The sequence below is a fragment of the Propithecus coquereli genome, unplaced genomic scaffold (genome assembly GCF_000956105.1).
Source record: "Propithecus coquereli isolate 6110/MARCELLA unplaced genomic scaffold, Pcoq_1.0 Scaffold28, whole genome shotgun sequence".
NCBI lineage: Eukaryota > Metazoa > Chordata > Mammalia > Primates > Indriidae > Propithecus > Propithecus coquereli.
Genome location: NW_012148396.1, coordinates 9558752 through 9579850, shown reverse-complemented (window position 1 = coordinate 9579850; position 21099 = coordinate 9558752). Strand labels below are relative to the sequence as shown.

Below are 21099 nucleotides of genomic sequence, written 5' to 3'. Positions count from 1 at the left end.
AAAAAAAAAAAAAAAATTATAAAGAATCATCTTGTAATAAAGGACAGTAGTTATGTTTTTATGATATATAAGTTGTGTTTTATTATTTTATTCACATATAGGACAGTTGTGTAGAGTTTGGGCTCAAAGAAGTGTTATTCCACATGAGGCTGTGAACCACTGCAGATTAGAGTGCACATCATAAACCAGGGCCAGACACAGCACAGAGAGGTGACCTCGTATTGAAAATGGAACGGCCTACATGTCCCTGCCTGGTTTCCTAAGAGAGGTTTTAAATATAGATATCTATAATAGGCTCTTCCTAAAAACTTTGAACATAATACCTTAGGTGCTTCTCAGAGTCCTCTTCCATCAAGTCAAAGTAGATTGACTTCTTGATTAAAATGTATTAAAGGTGGTAGTGTTGAATTTTTGGGATAATCTTGTATACTTTAACCTCGTGTTTATTTTCTCAACTGCCAGGTATCTAAAGAGTTCTAACATATGGGCATATGTTCGTTACTACGTGAAAGTATTTTTTGAAAACTGCATATATGCTACACATTGGCCTTAAGCTTTTTTTTTTTTTTTAGTGGCATTGTCTTCACCTTTGAAGTAAAATTAACACCTAGTAGTTGTCTTTATTTTCACAAAGAAATATGCCCTCTTTTATATTTCTTGCAATACACAGCCTTCTTGGTCCATATTTAATTTTCCCATTTGTGACAGAAATCGTTTACTTTCCACCTGACTCTGAGAAAAATAAATGTGTAACTAGGCTGACAAATCATGGTTGGCAGCCTCACAGTTGGCAAGAGGACATCCCCTGCCTGATCTTTCCCTCAACCAGAGACTGACATGGCCAGTCACCTTCTTGAAACACCCACTAGGAGGGCATGGACACCTCACTCAGCCTCATGTGTCTTAAACAGAACTGTTGGCTCCCACCCACCTTCCCTTTTTCAGTGCATGGCATCAGCATTCCTTCTGCCATCTTTGACCTCTCTCTCCCTCACAGCTCATGTCCACTCACTCATCCATGGGGCTAAGCCTAAGCCCCTGAACCTCTCTAGTTGCCACTTCTGCTGTCTGCCAACAAACCTCAGCCCAGGTCACACCTCCCTCAACAATAAGCGGAAGGGCATAGAGTATATGGACCAAAAGCTCTTGGGACAAGAAGGATTCTGAGGTATTTCCAGAAGAGAGGAAACTGGCCCCCTTAAGAGTTTTAGGAACTGTTTAGGCACATTCTTATTTGATCTTCAGCACCACTGTACACAGTAGGAATTGACATCCCCATTTTACAAGTAGATAACCTGAGATTCTTGGGTGTCAATAGCCAAATCCATCCTATGGCAGAGCCAAAATTAAAGTCAAGAACTCTCTGATAGGAAAATAAGTGCTTTTTATTATTGCCTGAAAGGAAGCTAGGAAAGAAAATGATCAGGAATAATGCCTTAGAGATTCTAAAGTGCTTTTCTTTTATGTATTTATTTTGCTACTTCCCAGTAATAGTTAGCCTCAAAATCCTTAAAATGCAAAAACCCTGTGTTTTTAGGAGGCAACATGAAAAGGGAGAACTTGGGTGGACAGTTTTCTCTCCTCATATCCAATAATCAAGATAATGGCAGTGCTGTAAAGGTAAGGAAGGGAAGTCACAAACAGACATGGTTAGAGTGCAGAAAACCAGGAGTTATATGAATTAACTGATAGGTAAAACCAGAAAACAGTGTGTCATAGAACCCAAGAAAGAGAATTACGGGACATAGTAAACACAACAATAACAAAAAAGAACGAGAACTGAAACCAGTTTTGGATTTAGCAAGGAGTTCATTGGTCTAGGTACTACTTATTCTATAATTTGTAAGAATAGATTATGATGTAGATGATAAAATAAGGGATTAGGTTTGGATATATAGGATTAACCATATAAACTAATATGATTTCTGTGTTTTTGTTCATAATGCCAGCTAACTTACAGTTATGAAGTCATCCTGTGTTTTGATACTTTATATTCAGTTTATTGTTTTCTTTTGTTGATCTTGAAAAGATACCTGTATTTCGCTTTTCTACTTGATCCTTTTATAATTTGTGTCTCCTGACATTTCTTAATCTCTTTAGAGGCATTATTTCATTTTACTAATGCACAAGTGCCATCTAGTGGCCAAAATGCCTGGGTAACTTATTACCTAAATTGCATGGAAAAGAGAGAATCAGCTATTCTTTCTGATGTGTTTTCTTGGCCAGGGTGCTTTGAGGTTCTTTTTTTCTTCTTCTACTTTTCTTTGTTAACCCCTTCCAAATGATGAGGTTCTTGATAATAATAATCAATTTAATTTTGTAACTTGACTTTAAAGTTGCTGAGACTTCCAACATTTCCATATATTCAATTTTTGGACCCTGGGGCAAATCACTTAATTTCTTTCTATTTTTTTTTTTCTAATGTGAAACTGATATGATAAGCCATTATTAGGTGAATGAGTCCTTTAATCAAAAAAGTCTGTTTTTAAAATCAGTCAACTCTTAATATATGTACAAATGTTTTATTTTTTTAAAAACTCCCAGGGTACATCATGAAGTTTTCCTAATCAAACCAGCTGTTTTCTCCACAAATATAGTATTACCCAGTTGGAATTGTAATTGATGTTTATGAGGACAACCTTTAAGCAGTATCTGAAAAAGAACAGTTTGCTTTCTTTTCATTTTTTCTTTCTTTCTGTGTTTTTTTGGTTTGGTTTGGTTTTTTGGGGGTGGGGGAGTGGGTTTTAAGAGACAGGATCTTTCTCTGTTGCCAGGCTAAAGTGCAGTGGCACAATCATAGTTCACTGCACCTTTGAACTCCTAGACTCAAGCGACCCTCCCACATCAGCCTCTTGAGTAGCTGGGATTACAGGTATAAGACACCACAACTGGCAGAGAACAGTTTTTTTATACAGTGTAATTTACAAAGAGGTAATATTTTAGAAGAGTTTTCAACAATAAGGGTAAAAAAATCAAAAGGATTTCTACTTAAGCTAACTTGTATTCATGTTTTCTGTACATACCTAGAAAATGATTTGTCCCACCCTTTCTGTGAATCTACTGGTAAATTGCAGTGTTAATACTTGTTTTTCTCCTGAACAATATATGGAAGGATAAATAATTTACAGTGCTTCTCTGTTCTTGCAACTGTGTCATATTAATTGATTTGGTGGTGTTATTTGTTAATACACTTCTTTTTATATTTCAGAAAAGATGTTGGTTTAAAGCGATTTTTTCCTAAGAGTTTACTGGATTCTGTCAAGGTAATTAGAGTCTCCTTTATCATAATCAAATAATGAAATTATACCAATACTTTTTCCCCCGATGGTAAATTGCTTTTGGGAAAATAAAATGCACTTTTCTCCCTTACGTGTAAAAGCTATGGTATAAAAAGCTGACAATTTATTCTAGTCGTATTAATGGCAAGTAGATTCTTACAGGTACAACTTTCTCCCACAAAACCATGATTTCACTTCTTCATTGTGTGTGATGCTCAGCTAATTACAAAACTAAAGTTACATGCAAAGAAGTCCCTGTCTAGGTCTAGATCTTTACAGTCTCAGATAGTTTGACATGAAGAAGAAAAGGAGCAATATGTAAAAGAATTGTGGTGGTGGAATCATGAATATTGTGTGTGTATGGGTATCAGTGCATCCTGAAGGTATGTCTTCTCCTGTTTCAACCATGTGGACGTGCCTCCGTGTTAGAAACTGTGGATAGAGCCTCAGTTCCTATCCCTCCTGGTAGCTCCCACTCGAGCGGAGAGAGCTCCCAGTGAAGGTGGGGAGTAGACTCTGAAGTGTGGTTCCCCAGCCAATCCAGAACATAGGTCAAGTTGTTCACATGCAGGGGGGGACACAGACTCTTGGGCCTGGTTTCTTACTTCCACAATGGAGAAAATAATATTTTGTAGGGTTGATGTGACTATTTAACAGATTAAAATATATATTACTTATCACAGTACCTGTCACATAGCAGTTCATAAATAGTGGCTGTTACTGCTCTTTTTATTACTACAAAGGTCATGTTCTACATTCTATCGTCTGAGGCCCAAGCAGGATGAGACATACGTTATGAGAGAATGTAGCATAGTGTTTCAGAAAACTGTCTCTAAAACCACACTGCCTGGTGAAAATCCTGACTTCACCGGCTTGAATTGCCAGTGACTTTTGAGAAATTGTTTAATCTGTATTTCAGTTCACACATCTGTAAAATGTAGATAAAACCCGTTTCTAATACATGGGGTTCATGTAAGGATTAAATGGGCTAATATTTATAAAATCTTATAACAACAGAACAATTGCTCAGGAAATGTGACCGAGTGTGACGAGGAGGGTGAGCATCATCCTTGTTCCACTAGTAATAAAAGGCAAGATTCTGCAATTTTATTGCATAGGTCTGAGACACATTTCGATATACCATAGTCCTGTAGAATGGCTGGATCAGTTAACATTTGCTTTTCCATAAACAGGCTATGTAGATACATTTGCTTTTCTAAAAGCCATTTTGTTTTACCTGCCTTTTTTCCTTTATATTTACATTTCTAGGGAATTGTTTTCAGTTAACATTCACAATGAGCTGTTGGATGATTACCTTATTATATTTGGTAGAACTTGAATAGCTGTGTTTAATGCCAAAAACAGAATCTGGGGTGTATGTGCCTTAATTACTAAGAAAAATTTGTAAGATATTTTAAATCTCTGCCCCTTTGATGTTAGTGCTGTCAAAGACACATTTTTAAAATTCCTATACCAGTAAAACTAGTACATCAAACCCAAATTGAGGGAGATTCTATAAAATTCTGATCATTGCTGTTCAAAACTATCAAGGTCATGAAATAGAAGAAAAGACCAAGAAGGAAGGAGGCTGAAAAAAAAAGATGAGTAAATGTACTGTGAAATCTGGAACAGTGAGAAGACATTAGTGGACAAACTAGTGAAACTGAATTAGAAACTGTAGTTCAGTGAATAGTATGGTACCACTGGCTACCAAAGAAGCTTCCTCTACTGGCTTTGCAGCTCTACCATAAACCTAAAATTAGGTAGCAAGTCAAAATGGCCAAAGTACAATTTATTGCAGTATAATTCACAGTAGAATCCTAATTTCAGAACTGGATATGTTAAGGTTTCAATAAAGTAGTTTCCTAGAATACTATCAGGAACACTTATTCTTAGAGAAAATAGTCATTTCGTTTCTATGATCAGAAGGTGAACATTTCAAGCTTAATATTTTTGTTGAGCATGGAAGTGCAGGGCTTGGTGCAGTCATTCAGCAGTGAATTCCTGGCATCTGTGCTGGCACAGGCCATGAGTGGGGGGATGCCTGAGGGAATGAAGCTTCTGCTGGCAAAGGTTATTGTCTGGCAGAGGCCCTGTGGACAAAAGGAGGGAACAGTGCTCTTTGCATGCACCATTAATATGTCTGTGTTTAGCATTTGATGGGTGGGTTGATAAGTGATTCCTTAATGATAATATATCCTGCTATTCTTTTATTGCAAATTTTCTTTACCATTGCATTATAACCTTATCATCTGGGAAGCCTGAGGAATCCATTGTTGCTAGCAGCATCTGATAATCATTCAGTTGACTAATATGAAATTATTTTTGTAGTTGCACATGGCTGAATAGCAGCAATTTCTGATGGTTCAACCAAATAATGCTGCTTCATTTTGAAGAAATATCACGTTCTTGGTAATTTTCTCCTTACACGTGAATTGGTTTAAAATAGAATAGTGTGAATAGATAGATGCCTAGTTTCCTAAATCTAGGCAAACACAAAGCAGGTGTTAAAACTTGAAATGTAATGTAAAACCATCTTACTTGCTCCTGCTAGTTTAGGAAGTACGTTGATTAATACCAAAATATTCTAGGAAGTTAGATTTTGTGGAATTTTTTCCTGAGTAATTAGGAAAGAAATAATGCTTTCTCAGATATCCTTCTTATAAAAGCTAATTTTGGAGCTTCTTTTGGACAACACAGATTTTCTAGTTCTTATCCTACATTGAACATAGGTTTAGAACTCACAGCCCTCTCTGGTGGTCACATTTAAGCATAGACCGTAAGAAAGGTTGGGTACACTCCTGGCAAAGCACCCCATTTTAGTTGGTGGGGAGCAAGAGAGTTGTTTCTGTGTCCATAGAAAACTAACTCTGAATGATATCATCTCCCCCTACTTCAGCTACTTGAGCTTATTGGTTTGTTGTTGATCACTGTGACTTCCTAGTTCTTAACTTGGTAATACATACAAGCAGGATCAGCCAGGTAAAGGAGCCTGCAGAAAACTTAACACATTTCCCCCATGTTCAAGTGAATGAGACAAATACAATAAAATTAGAGCTTGTTTTCAAGCACATTTGCCCAGTTACTCAGAAATTTTCCAGCAGTTTAAATAATCAGAGTGAGCAGTTTAGTTCTTTATTATTCCATTTCTAAGAGAGTTTTGGATGAGAAAAAGAGGGCTCACTTTATTTAGCACAGGGCTGATAGCTTCAATCCCTATTGTAGGAGAACAGCGCTCAACTTCTTTTATATTTCTCGACCATCAGGAGACACTTTTGCAAAGAGAAATGATGAGGGCTTGAATTTAAAGGAGACAGAGGGTAGAGATTTGTTGGGTTACATTTGAAGGACATTAAGGATATAAGGCCTTACAGGACTTAACCTATTAACTTAACCTGTGGGAGGAGGGAGAAGAAAGTGCAGGGCCTGGCCTCACCTCAAATTTCTGTCTTTTACACTCAGGTGGTCACTGGTGCTGGTAATCAAAGACACAGTATTGAAGCAGAAGCAGAATTGAGTCAGACTGACAGCAATCCATTTGGCTATGAAAATACTGAGCTTAAGGTGCTGTGAGACTGTGGAGGTCAAGAGGAAGGGGAAGGAGGAGGTTCAGAGTGATAGAGTGGCAGCTATGTCAGGTGTAATGTCAGGCAGGGTAAGTACCAGCACAGCTGGAATATCAGTGGCATGTTAGGTTTTAGATGTCTGTAGGGAATCCAAGTCAAACTGTCAGGCAGGTAGATATATATGTGTTTGAAGCTCAAGCGGAGGATTCTAGTTCCTCGACTTCCATTTCTACTACTTCATGGAGTATTTTATATTTTAGGTAACGAATGAATGGGTGTAACTTACAGTATTATTACTTGTTTGTAAACAGGCAGCTGGTTGGGAATTAGGTACAAAACAGAGAATTAACTTAATTTCTGGACCTCTTTTATATTGTTTTTATTCTTTGCATGTCAGTATTTCTCTGAGATAAAATATTCCTCTTTAGGGTCATAAATGAATATATCAACTTTTTATTAATGTTAATAAAAATGATTTGCCATTGTGTTCTAGTCCGTGTGCTTATTTGACAACCATTTTTTGCAACTGCTGCCGTATTCTAATTTGTGATAGCATAACAATTTAAGAGTTTTAAGGTGTTCCAGGGCTTTTGCTCAGCCTATTTTCTACTTGCTGATGGAAGAGACTTCTTACAATCAGAACATTGATTGGCACGTTGAGGCAGCATGTTCTAATGACAGAATGTTTAAAGTCTGAACTGTCTTCCCTCTTACATGCTAGAAAGTGAAGTATTGTTTAATCACAGGATAGAACCAGATTTTATTCATCCATTCTGTCTATTTGGGAGGGTGCCAGAATCCAAGTTGTTGTGGTAGAGTTATGCAATTATTCACTTTTAAGTGCATAATGAGTTTCAGCTGTGGGCCACACTCTTACCATTAAAGAGATAACTCCGGCTCTCTTCTCACCCACAAGAATCTTCCATAAGTTCCATGTTTAAAAATACATACAAGATGAGATGAAACCCATAGGATGTGGTAGTCATTTCTTCCTGGTGCTGCCTGGAAGAACATGTTAGAGGAGGAGGTGCTTGAAATGGTCACACAGCTAGCAAAAAGAACTCAAGGAGTTCTGCCTTGGAATCCCAGCTCTTCTACCCCCACATTGTTACCTAATCTTTCTGAGTCTCTGTTTGCTCACTAATATAATATATGAAAAATAGTATCTACTTTGCAGAAGATGTTGTGAAGTTTATTTCCAGGGAAGGGTCTACAGATGTCTTTCCTAACATCATTTTTTGGTGTGTGTGTTTTAATCAATGCCCACCAGCACTGTGTCCATAGAGTTACACTATTTTTCCTATAGCCACGAATGAAGCTCAGAAAGCTTTCTCCAGCACTCTTCTGAGGTTCTGGAGAATAAGGTAGCTGTTCTGATTCTTCAGTGTATTCCATGTGCAAAGCACAGAATAGAATTTCCTTAGTGGATTTGTTCTGAGTCCAAAGTGTAGCAGACTTACATCTCAGGAACTGGTTTACATTCAACGAACTACCAGGATGGTGTATTGTTAATTTGTGAGAAAAACATCTGTGAGCAGCTGCAAACGTACTCAGATCTCCATGTTCAGTCTACACACTCCTGGTAGACAGACCTGCATAGGTGACCATAGTCAGAGAATGTTTGGAAAGCCTGGAATCAGAACAGCTGTTAAATACTGTCAAGCTTAGCCCTGTGCTGAGAGTGGCCTTTTTCAGTCCCTTGGCTCATGACCAATTCTTGCATGGCCGGTCCCAAAAATATGCTTCCCACACTTTTCTTTATAGAGCATCCAAAGCTGACCAACTCATTATGTGCTAACCTTGAACCCATTTTATTTCTCTTCTGTTTAGATTCTGTGATCTAAAGCTATAATTAATCCTTTTCAAAACATCTGTAATTCTTTTTCCACTCTCTATCATACTTACCTGTCAAAACAGCAGCCCTGGTTAAAACTGACTATTGGCCAGCCTGCCTGGCTTTAGCCCTCTCCATTTTATTTGCAGGTGTCATCTTAGTCCACGTATATATATATAAATACCTTAGCTGGTGACTCTGAAATTTCTTTCACCATCTCTGCCTGCTCCTGAACTCCGAACTTACATCCAAATGTCTAGTTGACAGTTCAAGTCAGAAGACTTCAAGATCACCAACATGTCCAGAATTAACATGACTTTATTTTCCTCACCGAGCCGGCCCCTTGCGTTTGCCCATTTTTTTCATCCAAAACCGTAGTCATCCTGGATTCTTCCACTTTGCTCCTGTCCCACATACAATTGTCCAGATGTCCCAAAGGTGCCCATTGCTCTCCTTCACCACCACCTTGGGATCCACACCACTAGTGTTTCTTGCTTGGACTATTTCGGTGACCTGACTGGTCTTTTTACTTTCTCTCTTACACACTCTCCCAACCCTCTGTATGCAAGAACAGAACGAGCTTTATAAAATAAAAATCACATGCCTTGGGTAATCCTCAAGTGTTCTGATTTTTTGGCTTGTTGAACTCTTGTCTGCCAGGAAATCTTGTCTTCTGCCTCTGGTCTTTTACATTTGCAGTAACTGCAGCCTCTCCCTGATTGTGTGTATCCCACTCTCCTGTCTTTCCAGCTCATTCTCTGTGGTGTCCCAGATCTAGTAATCCTTACACCCCACTGGGACCTTCAAGCCACTCCAGACAGGCTGTCACCTCCATGACCCCACCCAAAGTATGCCATGCCCTCCTGGGTCACCTTGTACCTGCCTCTGCAGCCACACCTCAGCCTGGGTCCCTGGCTGCTCTCCATCCACATGTCCCCTGGTCCTTCAGTCGCCTAGCTTTGATTCCTCTGTGTGCTGGGCCAGCCAGGACCTCCCCTTGAACTCTACTGGTCCTTTACATCCAGCAGCCTGCCTGACACCTCTGCTTGGATTCTCATATTCTCCTGGTATTTCTCTGACCTTCACCCACCAACCTGTTCTTCTCACAGTTTTTGCCATTTCAGTTCAATGGCAACTCTTACCAATCAATCAGCATGTCTTGTTGGTTCTCTTTTCAGAATAAATCTAGAATCTGACAACTTTTCACCCCCTTTCTGTGTCTGTACTCGTGCAAACTGTTACCTCCTGCTGGATTATTTGGGTAGCCTCCTACCTGGTCTCTCCTGCTCCTGTCATGACTGCTCACAATACAGCAGCCAGAGTGTCTCTTTCTGAGTCAGATAGTGTCACTCCTCTGCCATCCAAGGACTTGGTATCTCCTCTGGGTCAATGCTGAGTACTTACCATTGCTGTGTTCTCTAGCTCCTCTTCCTCAGACCTCATCACATAGCCTCGCACCACTAGCTTGCTCAGGCTGCTTCACACACTGAGGCCTGGGAGCTTGCTGGCTGGAAAGCCCTTCCCTCCACTGCAGATGTTCATATGTATAAATAGAAAACTCAGTAAGGGAAAAAGGACCAAAAGACTATCATCTCACTACACAGAAAAAAAGCCTTGTTGGTTTATCCTTCAGGGGAGCATTGCTGTGTGCTTCCCAAGGCTCACATGTGTTTTCTCTCCTTTTAAAGGCATCTGTACCATATTTACTGATTGTTTTGTCCTCTTTTTTCATGTTAACAATATGGTATGGATTTTAGTGTCAGTAAATTAGTTCTACAAAACAGTTTTCAGGGTTGCATAGAATATTGGTTAGGTAGATAGATACACCATGGTTTATGTAACCCATCCATATGTTAATACAAACAATCCTGCAGTGAGTCTCCTTGTTGCTGAATCTTTGCATGTATCTTTAATCATTTCTAAAGAAGAATGTTATGTAATTTTCTGGAACAAGAGTTGTGGATTTTTAAGGTTTTTGATTTGTGTTGCCATTCGGAAAAGTATATCAGTTTTTCCCTTTTAACAGCGGAACATGTAAGTAATTTTATACCTTCACCCTTGTCATTTCTGGTTCATGTGCATATGAGGTACAAATTTCTGTTTAAGAAATAAAGCTCGGGCCTGGCGCGGTGGCTCACGCCTGTAATCCTTGCTCTCTGGGAGGCCGAGGCGGGCGAATTGTTTGAGCTCAGGAGTTCGAGACCAGCCTGAGCAAGAGCGAGACCCTGCCTCTACTAAAATTAGAAAGAAACTAATCGGCCAACTAAAAATATATAGAAAAAATTAGCCGGGCATGGTGGTGCATGCCTGTAGTCCCAGCTACTCGGGAGGCTGGGGCAGGAGGATCACTTGAGCCCAGGAGTTTGAGGTTGCTGTGAGCTAGGCTGACGCCACGGTACTCACTCTAGCCAGGGCAACAGAGTGAGACTCTGTCTCTAAAGAAAAAAAAAGATATAAAGCTCTATATGTGAACTGTACAGTTAAAAATGGTTACGATGGTAAATTTTATATTGGGTTTTTTACCATAATTATTTTAAAAAGCAATGATAAATTTATAGTTATTTGACAAGTGTGATATTTTGCTGGTATTAAGTGGTAGGTAGGAAAGAAATCTTACTATTATTGCTGTGGTCTTTATGCATTGCTGACTCTAAAAAAAGATTTTTTCTAATTTTATCATGCAGGCCAAAACACTAAGAAAACTGATCCAACAAACATTTAGACAGTTTGCCAATCTTAATAGAGAAGAAAGTATTCTGAAATTCTTTGAGATCCTCTCTCCAGTGTACAGATTTGATAAAGAATGTTTCAAGTGTGCTCTTGGTGTAAGTATGGGACATGAGAAATACTGGACTAGTTTGATTTCTTCTGCTTTTCCTTAACCATTACTGTATATCTAAATTTCCAATAGAAAGAAAGCTAATATGTCCCATTTTGTAATAACAGAATATTACTTCGTCATTTTTATAGTGGGAAAAACACAAAAATGAAATTTATCAATGTGAGAATAAAATCACCTTTTTTAAAATAGCATGCCTGTGTTTACAATTTGGTTTTCTTATTCCAGCCCTGTGATTTATTGATTAACTCTTCTCTCTAAGGTCTAGTTTACCTAATCAAATAATCATCTAAAAGAAACCATTGGCTCCAGGCATGCTGGAGTAAGCACAGTGCATCTCTGTCTAGGCTGAACAGATCTTGGGTCAATGAAGTGATGAATATTAATATTTTATCATATTTGGTTAGATAGATTAATAGCAAAGCAAGCCAGCCTCTCTTTGGGCCTTTAATACTACTTTCCCTACCCCTGGGCTGCAGACCAATACCATTCTGTGGCCTGTTAGGATCTGGGCCGCACAGCAGGAGGTGAGCTGCAGGCAAGCAAAGGAAACTTCAGCCATTCCCTATCGCCGGCATGACTACCTGAGCTTCACCTTCCCTGCTTCCCCTCTGTCCTGTGAAAAAATTGTCTTCCATTAAACTTAGGAACTGGGCTGCACAGCAGGAAACTGGTCCCTGGTGCCAAAAAGGTTGGAGACTACTGCTTTAATATATCCATGGCTCTTTATCTAAAATATTTCTTTTTTCCTTCTGGCATCGCTGTCTTCACCTGTTTGAACAATCTTCAAAAGTCAAGCTGGATTATTTCAGTGGAGCTGGCAATCGGCCCAGAAGAAGGAATCAGTTACTTAACAGACAAGGGCTGCAATGTAAGTCTGCTTCTGTGAAGTCTCAGGAACTTGACTTCAGACAAGAGGAATGAAATTAAGGAAATGGGATATTCTTCTGGAAAAGACATTATTCTGCAATTAAATCTTTCCATTGCATGGCATTTGTTGCTGAAGGAGGGGGCAAGTAAGAGAAAGTCTAGGCCTCTGTTGGAATTCTTGAAAATTCTTTAGTTTTGGAGGGAAAGGAATCATTTAAGTCATATGTATGTTAGTAAAACCAGGATGGGGTTGTTCCAATTTATCTGGAGGTTGTTTAAATATTTTTTTAATTGAGCTCTGGATATGATTTGGGTATATTTATATTGGCTTCATATCCTCCTAGCCTTATCTTAACTGAGAAAAAATGTCCATCTGTTGGAAACCCTGCTTATTTCCAACTGCCACACCAGACCTCCTTTCTTTTATTGTCTTCTCAGCAGAGGTGCTAATTTTTTTCTGTGGGTTCCTCTTTCATTCTTGCAGCAAGTATTATTGAGCATCTGCTTAGTATCAGGCACTGGTTTGAGATACAACAAGGAACGAAACAAAAGTTCTTACCTTTATGTAGCTTATAGTCAGGTGTACAAAATAAATATGGAACAGACCAGGCTCAGTGGTTCACCCCTGTATTCCCAGCGCTTTGGGAGGGCAAAGCGGGAGGATCACTTGAGGCCAGGAATTCAAGACCAGCCTGGGCAACATAGCAAGACCCCATCTCTAAAAAAAAAAAAAAAAAAATAGCCAGGCATGGTGGCATGAACTTGTAGTCCCAGCTATTTAGGAGGCGAGAGGTGAGAGGATCACCTGAGCCCAGGAATTCAGGATTACGATGAGCTATGACCTCACCACTGCACTCCAGCTTGAGCAACAGAGCAAGACCCTGTTTCTTTATGCACACACACACACAAACACACACACGGAACATATCTTTGTAGCATACTGATAAATACTAAGATGAAAAGTGGAACTGCTTAAGGGAAGTTGTGTTGAGAAGGGCATGCTCCCCTTTAGATCAGTGGTCAGCATGTAATCCTGAGGGGCTCTTCTTAGGCCTGTACCACCAGGTGTTCTTTTCCACTCACAGAGTTTTATGATTTGAACTTTTTACTTAATTTATTCATACATTTTCTATACACATAATTTTACATAGGGCATAAATGTGACCAAACCACATCACATCATACCTGCTTTTTTCCAAGCACACTCTGGTTTCCATTCCTACTCTGCTTGGCTCCTGCTTCCACTGGTCCTTTGTCTTCATCTCTGTGTCCTCCTTTTCTGTCCCCCATACTCACATGTAAGTGACTCAGGAACTATTCTGCTATTCATCTCCATGCTGTGTTTTGTTATTCAGAATGGGGTAATTATTGGGCACCCTGCCCTGCAGCCTGGGTATTTCACTCTGAACCTGGTAGAAATTCCTTCAGTACCACCCTGGCTCTTTCCCTTCTCTCTCTGGGAGCCAGATAGGACCATGCAGAGGACATGTACTTTGCTTTCAAATTTCTACCCCTAGACAATGACATAGTAAATATTCTTTTACACGTATCTATGTGCCTTTTCTCCTTACAGAAGAGATTTCCAAGTATGGAACTGCAGAATCCATTCACATAGTGATAATTTTAAAAGAAGCTGCCATATTTCTTTTCAGAAAGGCTAAGAAGCTTCATATTTTTACCAGCAGTGTATGAAAGTACTATTTTCCCCACTCATTTGATAGCAGTAGTTTTAATAACTCTTTTAATTTTTCTATTTTAATAGGTACAAAGTGATTCCCGTTACTCTTTTTGTTCAATTTGATGTAAAGCAAGCATCTAGTGAATTTAAACATATTTTTTACATCCTGGCTGTTTCTCTTCCCACCTCTGTGAATTATAATAACTGTTTATATCATATATTTTGGCTATTTCATCAACACATCTGTCCTTTTCTTATCAATTTGTAAATCTCTCTACACATCAAGGAAGTCAGTGTGTTTTCCTTAACTGTTGTTAAAATTTTTTCCTAAATCACATGTTGGCTGTTGACTTGAAACAGACTAGTCTTACTAGTCCCACATCCCAAGGATGGACTGCTATCCTGACTTTACCATCATTGATTAAGTTTTTAATAAATGGTGCTGGGTCAGCTGGATAGTCACAGAGGAAAACAAAATGAATTTTGCCCCTTATCACACACCATGACAAAAATCACTTCCAGGTGGAGTTAGGTCTACACATGAAAGGTGAAAATGATAAGAGTTCTCAAATATAGGAGAATATTTTTATAACTTTGGAGTAGGCAGAGATTCCTTAAACAGGTTATAAAAAGTGCTAACTCTAAAAGAAAATTTTGATAAATTGGACTACATTGAAATCAGAAACTTTTTTTCATCTTAAGATAACAGAAAGGCAAACCAAGTATTTGCAATAAACATTTGACAATAGATTCTTAATCCAGAATAAAAAATAATAATAAATCATTAAGAAAAGGACAGACAACTCAATGGAGGATACCAAAATGGCCAATAAATAAATGAAAAGATGTTCAGCCTCATACTCATCAGAGTGATGCAATGTGATACTGGTACATACACTAGAATGGCTAACAGGAAAAAGATGTATATAGTACCAAGCATTGGCAAGAAAGTGGAACAACTAGACCTTTCATATTTTGATGGTGAGAGCATTGGTACAACCTCTTCAAAAAACTATGACATTATTCATCTTACCTTTTATTACTTGTGAATTTTTTAATCCTAACTCTTAGATTATATTTGCAGTTTCATATATTTTCTTACAAGACTTTTCTTGCCTTTTTAACTGTATGTCTTTAATCCATCTGGAATTCCACTTATGGCATAAGATGGAAATCTACCCACTTCTTCAGGAGGGAAGAATAAAGGGAGGGTTTAGTGTGCTCAAGAGAGTAGGCTCTGGAGTACATGGCCAAGGTCACCACCATCTTGAGTTACTCACGTGCTAGCTTTATGACTTTGGGTTCATTCACAGACTCTGCTTGTATTTCCTTGTTTATATATATATTTTTTTTTTAATTTTTTTTTCATTTATAAATTTTTTCTAGAAAAATTTAGCCAGGTGTGATGGCATGTGCCTATAGTCCCAGCTACTTGGGAGGCAGAGGCAGGAGGATCGCTTAAGCCGAGGAGTTTGAGGTTGCAGTGAGCTATAATGACGCCACTGCACTCTAGCCAGGGCAACAGAGAGAGACTCTGTCTCAAAAAACAAAAAAAGTTAATAAATAAATAAAACTTAGATAGAATTGACCTATGTAATGACAAGGTGTCTTTTCAGTGGTAGGTGGTTGTATTGTTTTTAATGATCTTTTTAATCACTTCAATAGTAATAGATCTATTCAGATTTTCCACGCTATTTGTGGCGGTTTGGGTAATTTATATTTTTTAGCATATTATCTGCTTCTCTACGTTTCCGTATTGCTGCCATAGAGTTGCATCTCATAGTTCTCTTAAAATCTTTTCAGTCACTTTGGTTTTATATTCTGTCTCATTCCTAAGTTTGACTGTTTAGGTTTGGCTCTGCTTTCAGACTTGCAAAGGGGTCTATTCTACTTGTCTTTTAAAAGACAAACTTAGGGATTTATTATAGCACTTCTATTAATTTTCATTGACTTCAGTATTTTTCAGTAATTCCCTTTTTGTAATATCTTGGTTATTTTGGGCTTTGTATTATTCTAGTCCTTTTAAGCATTTCTTGAAAATTTATTCTTGTTTTAAATTTGGAGGCCATTTTCTTCTTGTACTTTTATCATGTCATATCTTACCAATTTAAGTATGTGGTATTCTACTTTTTATTGTATGTCTGTATACTCATTTGAGATTTCATTTTTCTCTTTTTCATTATAGCATTATTGAAGAGAATGTTACTTAATTTTCAAGAGGATCTAGGCTTTTTTTCTTAAATTATTTTTAATAAGCATATCATAAGCCAATTTTATATTAGCTTATGAGCAGATAATGTGATTTTTTAATGGTTAACTATTCAGATTTGTCAGGGTCTTTTTTATGGCCGAGTATATGGTTAATTATTGTAAATCCTCCTTGAAAAAAATGTTTATTTTCTACTGAAGGGTATAAGAATCTCTGTAGCTATGAAATGAGTTATTAGTTGTGTAGAGTAGAAGAAAAGCAGTATAGGAACAATCAGGATAGAGTCTCCAGAAGCTCTCGTACATCTGCCATGCTTCTGGGTGTATTTTTATGTTGCAGGATAAGACCAACCCTCTGCTCATGCAATGGCTCCCATCCTATCTTAACTGCTCATGGTAATTCATTAATTCTCTCCTGTTTTTCCTACATCAGCAAACATGACTAACATACTGAATCATTCCTGTCAGCATAGAAAAAATGTATGACTTCTCCCATCTTAAAAATACCCTCTCTTAATCCTATATCCTCATCCTTGTTCCTTCCTGATACCTTATGTTTTCGTCTTTCCTTTATTGCAGAACTTCTTGACAGATTATCTAATTGCTCTGCCTGCAATTCTTCCCATTCTCCCTTCAACCTACTCCAACCAGGCTTTTCCTGCCTACCACCATCAAACCAATGCCTTGCTCAGGATAACAGGTGCTGATACTTCGTGGTATTCTAAGAGAGCGTCCTTAACCAAGCTAATTGTTTTGAAGAAATCTGTAGCAATCATCATACGCAAAGTGATCATGGTCATGAAATGCTAGAAGGGTAGAAGATGAGATGTGTGGTGTTTTGTTTTGTTTTGTTTTGAGACGTAGTCTCTCTCTTTTGCCCAGGGTAGAGTACAGTAGTGTCATCATAGCTCACTGCAACCTCAAACTCCTGCGCTCAAGTGATCCTCCTGCCTCAGCCTCCCAGATAGCTGGGACTATAGGCACATGCCGCAATGCCCACCTAATTTTTCTTTTTTTTATAGAGATAAGGTCTTGCCACGTAGCTCAGGCTGGTCTTGAGCTCCTGGCCTCAAGCGATCCTTCTACCTTGGCCTCCCAAAGTACTGGGATTACAGGCATGAGACCGGCCTTACTTTTCTTTTTAAGAAGAAAAACGAGTTTATTTTACTAGGAAAATGACCATAGCCTCTCTTGGCATGTCCTAAGAGGTCAGTCTGTATGGGAAGGGTCCTTTGGATACTACTCTCTCTCTAGCACCAATATACTATAGAACTTCAGTAAGTTTCACAAAATTTCTGTAGCTCAGGATATGTGGGGAATAAGCCTGGATTTCTTTCTTTGTGAGAATAGAAGCAGAATGTTCACTCTGAGAATTCCATGAAGCTCCTCCCAGGCTAACAAGTGAGTCAAGTCGGGTTGCTTCTACTTCCTTCCTTCCTCTGTCTTCTGTTTTCTCTCTGATAACTATATTTTCATTCGGCCACTTCATATGTGTGGGTCTCACACGTATAAGTTGGATGAAAAGACAGGTGCCCAAATGTGAAGTGCAGGGGACAGCTACATGGCCACTCCATGGGGTGCTACATGGCAGACCTCCAGTCTTAGGGAGGATGTCTTCAAGGACTATGAGGATTTCCCAGAACAGTTACTAGAATAAGTGAAATGAGTCTTTTATCTGTGGTCTACAAATTTTTTACCTTTCCTTTCCAAAGCCCACACATCTAGCTGACTTCAATCAAGTGCAGACCATTCAGTATTCCAACAGTGAAGACAAGGACAGAAAAGGAATGCTGCAACTGAAAATAGCAGGTGCACCTGAGGTAAGGAAGTCTTACACTCATCATTAAGGGAAAACTGAAACAGTGGAATATTAAAAGTAATGATTTTTTTTTAGAATAAGGATGAAGTTTTCATGGATCATCAGAAACACAACTTTCTCATATATACTAAGGGTTACATTACCAATAACAATCATTAAATGTCTACAGGAATAGGAAAAGAGATGTTAAAACTCAATCAAGAGCATTATTGTGAAGGTGATTAAAGATTATCCTGAAATACCAGGGAATTCAATTTCTTGGGATTATATATACAGTCATGTGTCACTTAACAGGGAGATGTTCAGAGAAATGCATAGTTTGGCAATTTCTTCATTGTGGTAACACACAGAGTGCACTTATGCAAACCTAGATGGTATAGCCTACTACACACCTAAGCTATACAGTATAGCCTATTGCTCCGAGGCTATAAAGCTATACTACATGTTACTGTACTAAATACTGTAAGCAGTTGTAACACAATGGTATTTGTGTATGTATATGGTATAAAAGATAAAATATTGGTAGACTTACATAGGGCACTTAGCATAAGTGGAGCTTGTAGGACTCGAAGCTCCTCTGGAGAGACAGTGAATGAGGGCGAGTAAATGTGAAGGCCTAGGACGTTACTGTACACTACTGTAGACTGTAAACAGTGTACATTTAGGCTACACTAAATTCATTTTAAAAAATCTTTCTTTAGTAATAAATTAGCCTTAGTTTACTGTAACATTTTTACTTTATAAACTTTATTTTTTTAACTTTTTTTTTGTTTGTTTGTTTTTTTCGAGACAGAGTCTCGCTCTGTTGCTCAGGCTAGAGTGCCATGGCGTCAGCCTAGCTCACAGCAACCTCAAACTCCTGGGCTCAAGCGATCCTTCTGCCTTAGCCTCCCGAGTAGCTGGGACTACAGGCTTGTACCACCGTGCCCAGCTAATGTTTTCTATATATATGTATTTTTAGTTGTCCAGCTTATTTCTTTCTATTTTTAGTAGAGACGGGGTCTCACTCTTGCTCAGGCTGGCCTTGAACTCCTGAACTCAAACGATCCTCCCGCCTTGGCCTCCCAGAGTGCTAGGATTACAGGCATGAGCCACTGCGCCCGGCCTTAACTTTTTGATTCCTTTGTAATAATACTTAGAACCCAAATACATTGTACAGCTGTACAAAATTATTTTCTTTCTTTATATCCTTACTCTATAAGCTTTTTTTCTATTTTTAAAGTTTTAGGCTGGGCACAATGGCTAACACCTGTAATCCCAGCACTTTAGGAGATTGAGGCAGGAGGATTGCTTGAGGCCAGGAATTACAAGACCAGCCTGGGCAACATAGCAAGACCTTATCTCTACAAAAAAAATGTTTTAATTAGCCATGTGTAGTGGCACACCACTATAGTCCCAGCTACTCAGGAGGCTGAGACAGGAGTATCACTTGAGCCCAGGAGTTTAAGGTTGCAGTGATCTATAATCATGCACTCCCTATCTCTATAATCTCTGCACTCTATAATCACTGCACTCCAGCCTGGGCAACAGAGTGAGATCCCATCTCTAAAAAAATAAATAAAAATTTAAAAATAAAGTTTTCTATTTATTTTTTACTTTTTGAACTTTTTTGGTAGAAACTAAGACACAAATACACACATTAATCTAGGTGTATAAAGGGTCAGGATCATCCATATTGCCGTCTTGCATCTCCACATCTTGTCCCTCTGGAAGGTCTTTGGGTGCAATAACACGTGTGGAGCTGTCATCACCTATGATAGCAATGCCTTCTTCTGAATACCTCCTGAAGGACCTGCTTGAGGATATTTTACAGTTAACTTTTTTTTTTTTAATAAGTAGAAGACATACACTCTAAGATAAAAAAATACAGTAAATACATAAACCAGTAATAATCATTTATTATCGTTATCAAGTATTATGTACTGTACATAATTGTATGGGCTATACTTTTATACAACTGGCAGCATAGTAGGTTTGTTTTCACCAGCATTACCACAAATGCATGAGTGATTTGTCACACTACAACGTCAGGACAGCTATGACCTATCACTAGACTACAGGAATTTTTAGCTCCATTGTATGTAGTCTTATGGGACCACCATCTTATGTGGTCCATTGTTGACTGAAATGTCATTGTGCAGTGCATGACTGTATGTGTCTTGTGAGCTGTGTTATTTTCCAGATTGTTTTGTATATGACATTCTCTGGGTAATAATAATTATAACAGAAGCAGTAACTGATACTTCCTTGCACATGCTACCCGTTTTTATTTACACAAAAGCCAAGAGAAGCTGTGTTATTCTCACAACCATGCAAAGTAGGTACTTGGATATATTTTGGTTAACCCCATTCTGTAATTGAGGAAACTGAAGTACAAGAGATTGGCCACAGTAATAGTAATCAATAGAGATGGGGTTCATACCCAGACAGTCTGGATCTAAAAACCTGTGTTCTTAATCAATAGGCAACAGTGATTAAAAACAAGAAGTGGCACAAGAAATGACCATTCGGCAAATATTACATAATATGATCCTTTCTGAAAGACGGGCAAAGTACACTCACATATAAAAGAATCTTAACAATCTGGTGATGCATAGTTTTTCTTGCATGTAAAGCACATTATTCAGAACTTTTCTGTTCAGCATATCAGGATTCTTTGGTCTGTTACAGCCACTTCTGGATGGGTTTATTTGCAGCACTCCTCACTTAGGCAGATGCTTCGGTGTTCTGTCTTGTGATTCTGTGAGTTTGGTGACATCTGAGGCTCTGTGAAGTCTGTTGACTCTCAGGATTAAACAAATATTAGGATATAATATCGAAAGCCTGTTGCAAATTGAAATTTCTTGCAAATGTCTTGGTAGTGATGTTGCACCATAATTTCCAAATTGTCATACTTTCATTTTGTTATCACTCAAATAATATTTAGGATAATGCAAGTGAGAGAAGTCGTTCGTTTAGAGAAAGATTACAAATAACTACATGAATTAAGACATAGCTACTTTTTTTT

At 38.4% G+C, this 21099-nt stretch overlaps 1 protein-coding gene across 1 annotated transcript in view; it reads left to right on the top strand.

Annotated features, from left to right (window-relative positions):
- PTK2 (protein tyrosine kinase 2) overlaps positions 1-21099 on the top strand; it is a 235961-nt gene that overhangs the window by 85951 nt on the left and 128911 nt on the right. The window contains exons 7-10 of the mRNA XM_012648123.1: positions 3209-3263; positions 11363-11503; positions 12311-12388; positions 17986-18093. Of these exons, the coding sequence (XP_012503577.1) occupies positions 3209-3263; positions 11363-11503; positions 12311-12388; positions 17986-18093 (382 nt within the window). The remainder of the gene's footprint in view (positions 1-3208; positions 3264-11362; positions 11504-12310; positions 12389-17985; positions 18094-21099) is intronic.